General features: G+C 43.4%; 1 protein-coding gene and 1 pseudogene across 17 annotated transcripts in view; both read left to right on the forward strand.

The window, feature by feature from the left end:
• The window catches only part of DOCK9 (dedicator of cytokinesis 9), a 306,369-nt gene that overhangs the window by 135,307 nt on the left and 155,031 nt on the right, over positions 1-16,031 (forward strand). For all 17 annotated transcript variants that reach the window (XM_030922003.1, XM_030922011.1, XM_030922008.1 and 14 more), the window contains exon 2: positions 482-598. In XM_030922003.1, the coding sequence (XP_030777863.1) occupies positions 482-598 (117 nt within the window). The remainder of the gene's footprint in view (positions 1-481; positions 599-16,031) is intronic.
• Positions 5,607-6,546, forward strand: LOC115894541 (annotated as a pseudogene).

The raw sequence follows: 16,031 nt of genomic DNA on the forward strand, positions 1-16,031 counted from the left end.
GATATTTTGAGACTCAGAGAAGGGTGTCTTGGAGCCTTGTCTGAAATAATGAGTCCTGTGCATACGTTTAGGCCCTGGGCCAAGAAGGGATGGTATTGTGGCTGGAGCCATTCTGGGCATCTGACCTTGACTGCCAGGCCGTGGCTGGACACCTAATCAAGGCAGCTCTGGCAGACTCTAAGGCTTGGAAGGGGACATATCTAGTCAGCGATGACCCAAGAAATGACTGGAAGCTTCACCAGAATGCAGAGCTTCCTTTGTGCTTAAATAACTGAACAAGCATCACTCTGTGTAGCAGGACACTATCCGGCATTTTTTTGTCCCTTTGGAAACAACTCTTATTTCTGTTTCTTTCTGTTAGCAAAACTAGCATACTCTAATTGTAGAAAATACAAAGCATAGAGTAGAGCATATTAAGTTATTTATCTTAAGAAATGGCATTTGTTTATGAGAATGTCTTGCTTATCTTTTCACCTTCCAGGCAAAGCCAAAGCTAATTGAGCCACTCGACTATGAAAATGTCATCGTCCAGAAGAAGACTCAGATCCTGAACGACTGTTTACGGGAGATGCTGCTCTTCCCTTATGATGACTTTCAGGTAAGTAACGTTATGTTTCTATCCATAGAACCATGTGTTTGATGTTAACAAACAGTATTTTTCTATGTATTGATTTATTATTTGGTTAGTTAATTATGATTTTTTTTTTTTTAAGACACAGTCTTGCTCTGTCACCCAGGCTTGAGTGCAGTGGTGCCATCTCGGCTCACTGCAACCTCCGCCTCCTGGGTTCAAGCAATTCTCCTGCCTCAGCCTCTCAAGTAACTGGGATTACAGGCATGTGCCACCATGCCCGGCTAATTTTTGTATTTTTAGTAGAGACAGGGTTTTGCCATGGTGGCCAGGCTCATCCCGAACTCCTGGCCTTAAGTGATCTATCTGCCTTGGCCTCTCCAAGTGCTGGGATTACAGGCACGAGCCACCATGCCCGGCCTAACTGTGATTTTTAAAAGATGAAAATAAGATGTTATTTAAGAAAGAAAAGTTATTTTATATTCTTCCAAGCATCCTTCATGAGTTGATAATTTTTAATGGTATTAGTTTTGCATATTAATTATAAGTATGCAAAAATGTGTGTGTGTGTGTGTGTGTGTGTGTGTGTGTGTGTGTGTCTTGAATAAAAGTGCTATACTCTGGGCTGATTTAGTGGGCACAAGTGCCCTTGTGTCTTTTGAGACTTGTTTTGATTTAGATTTGTTGGCCAAGTACCTTAGAATCTTAATGATGGGCTTTGCTGGGCAGCAGTGGGAGATTTTGTCATGTATTTTTTTAGGATGGCACTTTGGGAGCCTGCCTTCAGAGACCCTGCACTGTGTGTGGACTCCCAGCAAAGGGTTCAAGGTTAACCAGGAACGTCCTGAAGTTTACCTCTCTAGTGTAATGTGGGTGCTATTCCTTGGAAGAAATGTGGAGGACTCAGCACAGCTCCTGCTGTGTGCTGCTCTTTCAGGCTATGGCCTGTGGTTAAGAGACTAACAAGAAGCTGTGAGGCTGCTGAGGAGTGAGAAGGACATTCTTCCTCCAGGAAGCCCAGTGGTGTTAAATGCCTTGCAGCGAGTCACCTTGGTCCATTTGGAGGTTCTGGTTACTTTCCTTGCTCTCCTGGGACCTAATCCTGGCACTTCTTTCTTCTCTCCTTTGATGCTCTTAGTTGGATGCTTCTCTACCTGATGCTGTTACCATTTAAGCCGTGTCTTTTGTGAACTGAGCTGCCTTATACTGTTTTAAGCTTCACTGATTCTTTGTTGTTTGATTCCAAAAGTGTTATATACATGTACAAAAAGGTAAATGAGAGGGAAAATTGAAATAATTGACATGAAAAGCCTCCCCACACCTTTCTAATCCCACCCCACAGAACATAACTTACTGTATACAGCTCTGTGCATACTTCATTGTCTTTAGAAACTTCCATGCTAATAGCAATTGTTAAATTATGATCCTTGAAGTTTTTTCCCCTACCAAATTTGAGAGACTCCAGCTTACAACAGAGGTGAGAATTTTCACAAATGTTCACTCTTTCTAACTTGTTAGGGATACATGGGCCCCAAAATGATTATTGTTTAGCTCTGTCCTGCAGAAAAGGAATGCCCATGGGAATGAAATTGACCATTCATGTGGTGTTGCTGCCAAAGTAACTGGTAAATGGGTTGAGGTCATGCCAAAAAATACCATGCTTTGCATTCTTCATTATGTGACTAAACCGCACAGGAACCGACAAATAAATGGGAACCTCTGAATGATGGCTTTTGCCTATGATTTGGCAACAAATGAAAAGCAAAATCAAATGATTATAAATTATACTCCATGTTGACAAGATTTTCCTGTAGTGTTGTCTGAGGAAGCTAAAGGTTATCTCAAATTTCTCCCAACATGAAGTATGTGTTCTTCTTGGTATTAATTAGAGTAACAACTATTTTGAGTTTGCAACCTAGAATGAAAAATTGTCTTTGTATGACTGAGATAAAACTGCTTAAGAAACAAACCAAGGAAACAAGATACAGTTACTTGAGTATCATCTTATCCCAAGGGAACAGGATACCTGGATGTTTAAGGAGTTGCAGAATCAGACAGTTCAAACTTTGAGAAAACGACTGTGTCCCCTTTGCTTTTAACTACTCTGGTGATACCAGATGCAGCTATTCTAGGAAAGGCAAAGAACTCACTAGCATTTTGTGGGCTAAGGAGATGAGCAAATATTATTTTCTGTTTGGGGGGAAGTTTTCCTAGAGATTTAGGAGCTTGAATTTGAGCTTTGATTCTCATCACAGGAATTGTGATGGGCCCCAGTGAAGTTTGGGTACATTTGTTTTCCTGTAGACTCCCGCTTTCTCACCAGGTAAGGCCGTGTACTCTGTACTTTATAGTTAAATTGTCTCAGTGATGTTATTAACTGTCTAATTAGCTGGATGAGTGAAAGGTCTTAGCAGTGCCACAGATTCCTCCTCCCTCTGTTTTCTTAGGCAGAATAAGAGCAGAATTATTGTATTATTAGAGGCAGAGGGAACAAATTAGATCGGGAAAAGTGTTTTATTTCATATGGAAAAGTAATACCAAGTTGGTTAGGAAATGGCAGCAGCAAAACGCATGCTGAGGGGTGATTTACTGCACTTAAATAATTAAGCAATATAAGTTAACTATTAAAATAATAGAACTTGGTGTACATTTCTGCCAAATAAATTTGAAATGACAGTTTACTAAAATATAAGCATGGATAGTGGTGACGCTCGTGTACATTTTTCAAGCAGGCACATGTTGATCTTGAGCCTTTACTGGTCCAATCCTAAAGGCATCTACATATTCTGTGAAAATGAGTTGTGTCAAGAAAAGATTTGCAGGTTGCATGTAGTTGCCTGAGGATGACTGAAGAGCATTTGCTACAACAACAGCAAAGAAGAGAGACATGAAGTAAAAGTGAATTTTTAAAAATCAAAAGAATAGGCCAGGCACAGTGGCTCACGCCTGTAATCCCAGCGCTTTGGAAGGCTGAGGCGGGCAGATCACGAGGTCAGAAGTTCGAGACCAGCCTGGCCAATATGATGAAACCCCATCTCTACTAAAAAGTACAAAAATTAACCGGGCATGGTGGTGCATGCCTGTAATCCCAGCTGCTCGGGAGGCTGAGGCAGAAGAATCACTTGAAACCGGGAGGCGGAGGTTGCAGTGAGCCAAGATCGTGTCACTGCACTCCAGCCTGCGTGACAGAGCGAGACTCCATCTCAAAACAAACAAACTAACTAAAAAAATCAAAATAATAGTTCCCAGTCACCAGGATATTGATGAAGTAGGCCAGGCACGGTGGCTCATGCCTGTAATCCCAGCACGTTGGGAGTCGAGGCGGGTGGATCACCTGAGGTCAGGTGTTGGAGACCAGCCTGGCCAACATGGCAAAACCCCATCTCTACTAAAAATACAAAAATTAGCCAGGCGTGGTGACGGGCGCCTATAATTCCAGCTACTTGGGAGGCTGAGGCAAGATAATCGCTTGAACCTGGGAGGTGGAGGTTGCAGTGAGCAAAGATCGTGCCATTGCACTCCAGCCTGGGCGACAAGAGGAAAACTCCATCTCAAAAAAAAAAAAAAGGGAATATTAATGAAGTAAAGTATATGTGATCACCGTGGCCAGGGACAGGAACACCAAGGGGCCTGCAGCCGTCGCTAGCTGATGGCCCTTCTTTTTGCAGAATCAGATCCTGTTGCTTGGGGGATCTCTGCCATCTCTGCTTTGGCTTCATGGTTCTCCTTGCCAGCAGGATCTTCTCTTCTAGATCTTTCCTACCCTTTAGAGACCACTTGAAATCCCGTATTGTCTGAAGCTGTTTAAGTCCACAGAAACTTTACCCTACTCTCTCAGTTCCTTTCCTAGTGCCTGTCTGCACTGTGCACATAAACACTTGAGTATGCGGTCTTGACCCTTCACAACCTGCTTCTTAGGCTTCTTGTGTGCTGCAGGTGTCCCCCCACCCCATGCTGTGGTCCTGAGAAGGGCTGGCTTTGAGCCTCTGTCCTCCCACCCACCTGCCCACCTCCACATGCACAAAATGCCTTCCTTGCTAGGTGCTAGGGTTGAATACCCATTGCTTACCTTACTAATTAGTAAAATTTTTACAAGAATTAGGTTGTTTTTCTTTGATTCATCAAGTAAATATTAATACTGTTTGGAACATGTGGCAGTCCCAGTGACTAGATTTGTGAAAGTCACTATGATTTTTGTGACTCGGTTTGGTTTGGCAGAAGTAGGTAATTTCTGAAATTAAAAAGTGCGGGTAAAACAGGGACAGGAGAGTATTTTTTTTCCAGTGAGTAATAAACCTTTATTTTTCTTATTGTTTTGTCATCTTACCCAGTTTATTTGGCATAAATCTGAGAACTTACTTTTTCCATGAGCAAAGTTAGAGGTAAACTTTAACAAGCAGTTAGACAGAGGTAATGACCTTTAGATTAAAAGGCTTTAGGTCAAGCTGTATAAGTTGACTTGTCGCTTAAGACATGATGAGCCTCTGTTTAACTGAAAGTCAAGCCCAGGACGCCTGCCTTTTCCATCAAAGACATGGGATTTGGATGGCAGTTGACTATTGATTTCCAGTGACGATTCTCCTTCAAGTGGAAGTATTTTTACCTGATGGTCCTGTTGGTGGGGACATTGTTAACCCTGTGATTAACCCACTGAATCTTCATCTGACTTTTAAGCTCCTTGTATCCTGACTTGTTACACAGCTTACTAATGCTTGTGCAACTATGTAAAGTGATAGAATATGAGAAAGGTAGTGATTAGTAAGAATGTTGGAAGAAATTTATGCTACCATTCATATTTCATAAAAATTAGACTTTAGTGTCTGGTGTAAACAAACAGAGGATAGAGCTTGTATGGAAGGATAAAAAGAGCATATTGGGCCGGGTTCGTTGGCTGTAACGTGCCTGTAACCGCAGCACTTTGGGTGACCAAGGTGGGAGGATTGCTTGAGCCTAGGAGTTCAAAACCACCCTGGACAGCACAGCAAGACCTTGTCTCTACGAAAAATAAATTTAAAAAATATTAGATACTGGAAAGATGGCAGAGCAAGAGCAAAGAAAAATCCCTTTGGTTCCAGAAAATCTGAAAAAGAGGAAGGCTTATCAAGCCCTGAAAGCCACTCAGGTAAAGCAGGTACTTTTAGCAAAGAAGGAGCAGAAGAAAGGAAAAGGTTCATGTTTAAGTGACTGGAATCATTCCTACATGATTCCCGGTGGCAGAAATGCAACAAGGTGCATCTCGGACAACTAGAAGTGAAACCTCATGCCTTGGAATTGCCAGATAAACATTCCTTGGCCTTTGATTTACGCATCCAAAGAATTCATGGTGTGACTTTACTGGTGCAGAGAACCATTACAAGACTTTGCCTGAAGAAAATTTTCGGTTGTATCTTTGTAAAAGTCATCCCCCCAGAGCCTAAAAACGCTGCTTATAGTAGAACCTTATGTGACCTGGGGATTTCCAATCGAAGTCTGTCCAAGAACTCATTTTGAAACATGGACAAGCCAAGGTTGAGAATGAGACCATCCCTCTGACAGACAACACAATGATTGAGGAGCACCTTGGGGAGTTTGCTGTCATTTGCCTGGGAGACCTCACTTATGAAATTGCCTTCCCAGGGAAGTATTTCCAGGAGATCTCATGGGTCTTGTGCCCTTCCCACTTCTCGGTGGTCCATCATGCTACCAAGAATAGAGTGGGCTTCCTCAAGGAGATGGGCTCACCTGGTTATTGGGATGAACACATCAATCAGCTCATCCACCAGCTGAACCCGATCCAGAATATCTGAAAGCACAGTGTAGTGGAAGCATGTGTTTTGGGTTTTTTTGGAATTATTACCAAGTATCTTCAGAAAAGATTATTTCCTGCTTAATCTTCAAAAACTGGAAAGGAAGGGTCAAAGAAAAGACAGTCGCTTATGTTCGTGGCAGGCACCTCTCATCACCGTCCAGTTCCAAGGAAAAATTCCAGCGTTTTTCACATTGGCTGCTGCCTCATCTGAAATCAGCATTTGCCATGGAGGAATAGAGGAGGGAGTTTTGCTTAGTTGCATCTTCTGTCTTGGGGTTTAATACTGTGAATGAGTAACTGAAGCTTATGTACGAGGTTCCCTAAGACTCCTGTAATAGTGGACCAAGCCCAGGGGCATAATTGAGTCTGGAGGTTCCTGGGGCCTTGTTTTGAAGACTTGAAATACATAGGAAGGAAGGCACAAAAATAAATACTCAGTTGTCTCTGAAAAAAAAAAAAAATTAGCTGGGCATGGTGACGCACACCTGTGGTCCCAACTACTCAGGAGGCTGAGGTGGGAGGATCACTTGAGCCTAACAGGTTGAGGCTGCAGTGAGCCATGATTGTGCTGCTGCGGTCTGGCCTGGGTGACAGAGTGAGACCTTGTCTCAAAAGCACGTTATATCCCACTTCTAGATATATGCCCCAAAGACTTGGAAGCAGGGACTCAAAGAGAGATTTGTTCACCCCTATTGAGATCAGCATTATCTACAGTAGCCGAAAGGGGGAAGTAACCCAAGTGTCCGTCAAGGGATAAATGGAGAAACAAAATGTGGGATTTACATCAAATGGAATATTATTCAGCCTGAAAAGGGAAGCAACTCCTGTCCCATGTTACAATATGGATGGACCCTGAGGGTATTATGCTCAGTGGATAAGCCAGTCACAGAAGGACAAATACTGTTCAATTCCACATATGTAAGGTCCCTTCCCTAAAGAATCAAATGCATCAGAGGCAGAAAGTAGAATGGTGGTTACTAGGGATGGAGGTGGGGAGCAATGGGGAGTTACTGTTCAATGAGAACAGAGACGCAGTTGGAAACATGAAAATAATTTTGGAGATGGATGGTGGTGATGGTTGAAAAATGAGAATGTACTTAATACCACTGAACTGTACACTTAAAAATGGTTAAGATAGTATATTTTATGTTTTATGTATTTAAAAACAACAATTTTTAAAAAGCATAGGATTTCGTTATAGGATTTCTGTGCTATATTTATGGGTGGGAAACTGTTGTCATCCTTAGAACTGTTTGCAAAATCAGGTCGATGAGTGAGTCCTTAGGTGCTTTTTCCACTGATACTCATGGTGTATTACCTATATAAATGTCTTAGCAAGAGAACTGAAAAGAAAGGATAGGAGTGCAGACCAAAGATTATTCATAATTGACAATCTTAGAAATTTTACTTTTTGGAAATGTTTGAATACAGGAGAATCCTAGAGTGTTCTCAGCATTGTGTAGAAAAATGTGCTTGCTCCATTTCCCTTTCAATAACATCCTGAATTTTATTTTTCCTCTGGTTCTTTTCCTCTTCTACTTACATGAGACTGATAATGATCTACAAATCACTGACATGGAGAGGAAGCCGTGCCTGCTGCTTACAAAGGCCTGGAAGTCCCTGATCTCATTTCCCATCTGTCCTTTTGAAAAGAAAAAAACTTATTTTCATGATGTTTTGTCCTCACTTTTTTATGATATACAGCCAAAAGAAAAAAAAAAAAAAACCCTCAATACTTTGTTTTTGGCTTTTTATTGAAAAGTGTTTTCATAAATTCCTTGAAATTTTTATCAGTTAGAATTCAGTGGCCAATAGTGTAACTTTCTGTGAGCGTTGTAGTTTCTGGGATATTAGTTCATGTCTAGGCTTAGACTACCAAAAAATCTGGATAAATTATATTTCTGGGCCGGACGCGGTGGCTCACGCCTGTAATCCCAGCACTTTGGGAGGCTGAGGCGGGCAGATTACCTGAGGTCAGGAGTTGGAGACCAGCCTGGCCAAGATGGTGAAACCCCGTCTCTACCAAAAATACAAAAATTAGCCGGGCGTGGTGGCGGGTGCCGGTAATCTCAGGAGGCTGAGGCAGGAGAATCGCTTGAACCCAGGAGGCGGAGGTTACAGTGAGCCAAGATTGCGCCACTGACTCCAGCCTAGGCAATGAGAGCGAAAGTCCGTTTCAAAAAAAAAAAAAAAATCTGAATAGACACTTCTAAACCTCCAGGAGATGAGAATTTTAATTCTAGTTCAAGTAATGCCTTTTACAGGAAATAGTGATCACTGTTTTTTTGTTTCGTTTTGTTTTGTTTTGTTTTAATTATCATCACATAGTCCTTAAAAAGAAAAGCTTACTTTTCAGGTAGCACTGATCAGCTGAGCTTAAGGGTATATTTATTTAACTTATGTTTATTCTTAAACAACTTGTGAGAGGACTCAGCTTTGTGAGGTACTTGGAACCATGAAGATAAGCTAGGATCCTTGCTTTTAAAATGCTCATAACTTAGGAGAGGAGATAAAGGTGTGTCTTAATATTAATAAGCAGGGGACTAGGACCCGTGTCATGACATAAATCTAGTCCCATGGGAATCTATTGTGGATGTATTGTTTGAGAGCTTAGTGGAACACCCAGGTGCTAGGAGCTCTTGAAGTGGTTGGAAACGCGGAAGTCCAGCCCTGAGAGAAGTTGTGTTTAAAAAGGAAGATCTGGATTCATCCACAGAAAAGTGAGACGGGCAAGAAAGGGGCCGAGAGCATGACGGACTGAAGCCTGGGCTAGTGCCTTCATTTAGGAAAACAGGGGAATCAGAGACAGAAGTTAGGATAAGAACCAGGAAATGGAAAAGAAGAGTTGGAAGAAGGCAGGCAGAGAGGGCAGACAGTCTCGCCCCGGCTAGGGAGTTCCCGAGAAAGGGCGGTGGAGTTGGTGACCGGGCAGGGGTAAAGAAGTGAGTGGGGAGACACAGGTTAGAGTAAGCTGGAAACAGAAAAAGGAATCAGAGTGACTCAGAGCAGTGACAAGGTCTGCGGGAGGTTTTACCAGGATTGGGAAAGCAAGAATGAGCTGAGAAGGGTGAAACCCAGGCATGAAGAAGAGATCGAAGATACAGGATAATGTGGTCTGAGTTTTGAAGCAGGGCTCTTCATGGGGTCTCAGGGGAGGGAATTAAGGGTTTTTTAGGGGAAGAGTTGAGGAAGGAGAGATACTGCCAGCTCCAAATGGAAGGAGAGGATTGTGTATTGAAAAGTGCAGTGGCAGATTGTGCTGAGGGAGCTAATGTCAAGCTGGCCTGGGGCAGGAGGAGCTTGGGCGAGTAAGGGTTTGGAAAGCAGGCCATGGGGAGTGGCAGGGGGAGCAGCAAGTGTCATCAGCTTGTTCTCCCCCTGCTGGAACCATCACCACAGCCTTTGTCTGTCCCTCTTACCTGGATTAATGCGAGAGACTTCTCAAGTCTTCTGGGTTCTCTCCTTGCCCTCTTCCAGTGGGTCCTAACAGTGTAGCTAGAGAGGTTGTTTAAAAAGTGAGTCAGGGGGCCGGGCGCGGTGGCTCAAGCCTGTAATCCCAGCACTTTGGGAGGCCGAGACGGGCGGATCACGAGGTCAGGAGATCGAGACCATCCTGGCTAACACGGTGAAACCCCGTCTCTACTAAAAAATACAAAAAACTAGCCGGGTGAGGTGGCGGGCGCCTGTAGTCCCAGCTACTCGGGAGGCTGAGGCAGGAGAATGGCGTAAACCCGGGAAGCGGGGCTTGCAGTGAGCTGAGATCCGGCCACTGCACTCCAGCCTGGGCGACAGAGCGAGACTCCGTCTCAAAAAAACAAAAAAACAAAAAAACAAAAAGTGAGTCAGGGCCGGGCACGGTGGCTCAAGCCTGTAATCCCAGCGCTTTGGGAGTCCGAGACGGGCGGATCACGAGGTCAGGAGATCGAGACCATCCTGGCTAACACGGTGAAACCCCGTCTCTACTAAAAAATACAAAAAACTAGCCAGGCGAGATGGCCGGTGCCTGTAGTCCCGGCTACTCAGGAGGCTGAGGCAGGAGAATGGCGTAAACCCGGGAGGCGGAGCTTGCAGTGAGCTGAGATCTGGCCACTGCACTCCAGCCTGGGCGACAGAGTGAGACTCCGTCTCAAAAAAAAAAAAAAAAAAAAAAAGTGAGTCAGAGGATATCATTCCTGTGTTCAGAATCCCCCAGCAAAGGCCTTACAGTGACCCAAGGGTCCCTGTGACCTTGTTTCCCATTTACTCCCAGGCCTTGTCCCAGCTCGCCTCTCCCACCACCCGCTGTCTGTCTGTAGCCACACTGGCCTCCTTGGGCTCCTGTCTCCCTCCCGAGGCAGGCTTCTGGCTTGGGACCTATCCTCTCCCTGCAAATTCTTTACCTGGCTATCTCTTGCCCCCTGCAAACCTTTTTCCAAATCTGATCTTTGCAGTGAGGCTGTTGCTGACTGCTACACCTCCACCCCCCTTTGGCCTTGCTGGTCCTCTCTACCTTGCTCTGATTTCTTTTTTCTCTCCCTGTCTCTTATGAGCTTCTCACACTGGTATATGTTCTTGCTTCTTACATAAACTCCAGGAGGTAGGGATCTTAGTTTTTAAGCATGTGGAACAAGTGGTAGATATTCAATAAATATTTATAGAATTAAACAAATGAATTATCAACCAAGAGGGGGGTCTTTCCACTTAAGATTTCAATGAAAACCATTAGCCTTGTTGGAAACGTCAGTCACCTGGGAATAGAGAAGAGAAAGGATGGATGGCCATGATGGTGGCAGGATGTGGGTGAGAGTGAGTGACCCAAGGTCCTAAAATGACCTCCCAGGGAGTCGAGGCTGGGGAGTCTTTGGAGGTGGACCCTGGACTGGGAAAAGAAGATACTAGAGGGCCCAGAGGATGAAGGAGCAAAAATACTTGGTGTGGGGTAGTTGGAGGGGTACCAGGGCACACTCAGGAAAGGGACGTGTCAGTGTCTGAGAGCTCACGGGAGGAAGGTGTGGTGACGACATGGACCATGGCTGAGACTTTAGACAGCTCTTGGGTGAAGAGAATCAGCATGTAACAAAGCATTAAATCATTTGGAAGAAATCCAGAAAATCGTAGATGTACATTCAGCCCAACTACCAGGCCTACTAAACGTCAATCAGATATGAAATCTAATTGAAGTAAGAAGTTAAGGGTAGCACTCTTAAAGTGGCTATTTTGAGCGTTTAAGCTTGAGCTGGATTCCCAGGTCCCTGGAAGATGTATGTTACAAGCTTTCTCATTAGAAACATTGTAGGAAAAGGAAATGATTTACGAACATTTAGAATCTTTGTTTCCTTGACTGATTCATTTGTTCTTTAATTTGTTTAAAACCATCTTGCTTAACTCACCAAACTTCAAGAATATCAGCATTCGACTGTGCAAATTCAGTGTTATTTTCCTAAACTGAAGGAAGTGTTAAGGATGAAAATTGCTTCTGAAAAACAACTTCTATGCCTGAGTCCGAATCAGCAACCACAGAAACATATTGGGAAAGCATAATTAACTTTGTATTTGTGCCAGCCTTTCTAAATGAAGGTGGAGGCCTGATAGGCTAGGAGGATGATCTGGCCATGACCCCGCCATCCTTAAGTGAGGTTCAGCTGATGGGCACCTCACAGGGTTCTCCTGTCTTCCTCACCGCTCCAAAGGTATGCCTCTGCAGCCCCATGCACTGTTACAGGCAGGGGAGGGTGTGTGGGCGGCTGTGTCCCCATGTGCCCTGGCATAGGACCGTAGGGGACGTGATTGAACATGTTATGTGGGAGCAGGGCACACACATGGAACACAGTGTAGCGGTGCCCTCAGGAGCCAGAGAACTCAGCGGAACCGTGATGCCTCCTGCTGAAACAATTAGGGTACAAGATCAGTGTGTTGATTTTTATGTTTACAAAGTATTTCATCATTTTCTTTATTTTTTTTCCTCAGCCTGCTTAGGGTAGTAACTTTTCTTTTTCTCCATATAGTGGACACTGTGACATGATTTTTGCTCCATGTTGTGGTCAGGAAAACCTAGGATCAAGTAGGGGGTTGACATTAACTACATATGTAACTAGATGAAAGCACACACGTATGAAATACCACCTGTATACATCAAGTGAATGTAAGATGTTATTCTCTTATCTGAATGAAGGATATTGATGAACCCTTTAGTCCATCATTATATATTTGTGTTCCCCATGAGAGGTCACATTCTTCTTTTCTTTTTAAAATAACATTTAGCTGACATTTTAAATATGTCAGAGAGAATGGTGAAATTCTACAGTTGGTGGAACTGGATAAATGCAGACCATATTTGTAAACCAATGAAGGATAGAAGGACAATTTTATCTATGTGATTAGTGTATATGTCTTAGGATATTAAAGAAGATCAACAGGCATGGATAGAGGAAGATTTGAACTAAGGATGATATCTTCCGTCGGGGTAGCCTAATCAGATGGAAATGTATGACGTATATACTGTGCCTCCAGCATTCATCGCTATCCCTCTTTATTATGATTATTTGTAACTATGAAACTGCTTATTTTTCCCCTAAATAGAAAATAAAGCCTCCATGAGAATAGAAAGCCATAATTATTTTTTAAAATTGTAAACCATAGTTTTTTGAAAATTCATGTTTACATTTGCCAACATTCCTACAACAGTATTTTATCCATGGTAGGCACTTAATGGGTATTACACAAATGGATGGATATGAGAACTTGGCACCAGTATTTCAAGGTGGCAAATCATGGGAGCAGAAGAAAAGGAGCCACAGTATGTTTGCATGCAAAAACAAACACACACAAACCATGAGTCTTTAAAGGAAATGGAACTCCAGGTTTTGGCCTCAGAATTCCTATATGTCATTTAACATATTATCAGCCACAAAATCTCTATGGTTTCTAAAACAAAAACGAGTCCTGCTATGTCTGTATCTCTGCCTTTTTCTACCAGGGTTGCCTGAAAGAACCTAGATAATACTGAGTGTGTCCCACATGGGTTTGAGCAACACTCTCGAGTGTGTGCACGAGATCCAAAGAGGACAGATTCAGTAAGTTCATCAAAGTCCCCTGATGTCAGAAGTCCTAGAGTCAGAGTGCCTTCCCCATCTGCTTAGCATTATATCTACAAAACTGACTCTCCACTGTGTTTGAAGTAAGACTCTGGATGACAGCCCAGGAGCTGAAATGCTGCTCTGATAGGAGCAGCGTGGCGCTGGTCAGCTCGGAGGAATTTGAGTGAAATTATACTCAGTGCATAAGTGAAGACTTACATAGGGATGATGGGTGGCACATTAGGGAGTATGTCTTCCTAAGACAAGTCCTGAAGGAAAGTTCATTGGTGTATCGCAATGTGTAAATACAGTCATGCACTGCATAATGACTTTTCAGCCAACAATGCTGGTCCCATCAAATTATAATGCTGTATTTTACCATACCTTTTCTGTGTTTAGATATGTTTAGGTACACACATACTTCCATTGTGTTACGTCTCCCTGCAGTAGTCAGCACAGTCCCATGCTGTACAGGTTTGTGGCCTAGGAGTAATAGGCTACACCCTGTAGCCTAGGTGCGTGGTAGGCTATACCATCTAGGTTTGTGAGTACACTTTATCACGTCTGCACAAGGACGAAGTCACCTAATGATGCATTTCTCAGAATGTATCTCCAGAGTTATGCAACACATAACTGTGATGGACATGTTTTAACTTGAAGCATATCCGCTGTGCTAGATATCCACACAAAATTATGGTCCTTTTAGCAACAAAAATAGAATTCTAAAGAAAGACAACTGGCTGGGCGCGGTGGCTCATGCCTATAATCCCAGCACTTTGGGAGGCCGAGGCGGGTGGATCACTAGGTCAGGAGATCGAGACCATCCTGGCTAACACGATGAAACCCCGTCTCTACTAAAAATACAGAAAGTTAGCTGGGCGTGGTGGCGGGCACCTGTAGTCCCAGCTACTCAGGAGGCTGAGGCAGGAGAATGGTGTGAGCCTGGTAGGCAGAGCTTGCAGTGAGCTGAGATCGTACCACTGCACTCCAGCCTGGGTGACAGAGCGAGACTGTCTCAAAAAAAAAAAAAAGAAAGACAACCAGAGACACATACAGACAACTGGAAAACAAAAGAAAGTACCCTTACTTACATCTACCTCAAGGTTGAGTGGAATGCGCATGAAAGAGTTGGTAGGTGCTCTAGACACTAGAGGTAGTGACGGGACCCAGGATGTAGTCATATGTCCACAGAGGTTTTCACTCAGGTCTGTCTTTTATTACTCTGATCCTTTCATAAGTTATAAACCTTCCTAAAACTCACTTTTCTTAATCTGTAATTCAGTGATGACATTTCCCCTAAAACTTGGTCCTCACAGATGTTTGAGAATCCAAAGAGATACCACCATCCAGGAGACCTCTGCATGCCCTTGCTGCTGCCCTTCCATTGGTGGGGAGACGCTGGGTCACTAGGGAGCTTATTACAACCTCTATTCTCTCCTCTAGGGAATGTCATTTTATTTTTGAGGGTGGCTGTTTTTAGTTGCCACCCTCAACTTTAGCTGTTCAGCAGGCTGAATCCCTGACTAAACGGGAAGCCAGACATGCCACTTGGGCCCCGAATGACCACAAGTCTACTCCTGGTTTTCTGGGTAACTCTCCTGTCCTCAGCTGTGCAGTAGTACTTAGGAAGTGATTTTAAAATTGCTTCTTTGTAAGACCAAAAAAAATATGATTCTTTACAAAAATGCACTTAATTGATAACTAGTTATTAAGGCTTCTGAACATTTATGTTACTTAGTTTACTGCATTTTAATAAACAATTGTGTGTGCTCTTCCATTTGAGGGATTTGAGAAGGTAGCAGAATGAAATTCGTATGACCCTCAAAGATCTACTGAAATTTGACTTTTTAGGAAGCAGTACATTATTTGATGAAAGGAGCTATCTGAAGTCTCACGTGTTGCTGAGACGCTGTTTCATTTGGAACCTCATGTGATCTCACAACTAAATTGTGCAGTCCCTCTTTTAAAGTCCCAACTTCACATTTACTCAGCAACATTCATCTTGTGTCAGGTGTTCTGCTGGGTATTGGAGAATTAAAGATGAATAACATGGTTAGATTCTCAAGTCTGGCAGGAGACACAGAAGTATCTTTGAGTAATCTCAGCAGAATGGTATGTGTGCCTGAGACCCGTCTGAGCAACTTGGTGCCAGTCAAAGGGGCCTGGTGCACTAGGGAATCAGAAATAGTCCATGTTGCTGGATGGTTGGAGAAGGGCAGAAGAATCCAGCAAAATAGTACGGTTGGTCACAAAAGGTCTTAGGTCATGCTGAGGAGTTTGGATTTTATTCTGGTGGCAATGAGGCGTCATTGAAAGAATTTCAGCTGAGGCATGATGCTGTCAGATGAGAGATTTAGAAAGACAAATGGCAGCTGTGCAGAGAATAGATAAGAGAGACGATAGAGGGAAGATGGGCCTACTGGTTAGGGTGCTGCACTGTGGTTTGTGCATTTTTGTACTTTGTACTCTGTACTTTGATATCAGGCAGAGTGAAGGGTGGCTCTGTTGAAGGACCAGAGAAAGAAATGGGGGACCATGCAGGTACCCGTGAAGAGGAGCAGTTAGAGAAGCAGAGAAGGTCCCCCACCTCAAGACCACCAAAAAGATGGATTATAGA

This window comes from Rhinopithecus roxellana, chromosome 18 (assembly GCF_007565055.1).
Source record: "Rhinopithecus roxellana isolate Shanxi Qingling chromosome 18, ASM756505v1, whole genome shotgun sequence".
Classification (NCBI taxonomy): domain Eukaryota; kingdom Metazoa; phylum Chordata; class Mammalia; order Primates; family Cercopithecidae; genus Rhinopithecus; species Rhinopithecus roxellana.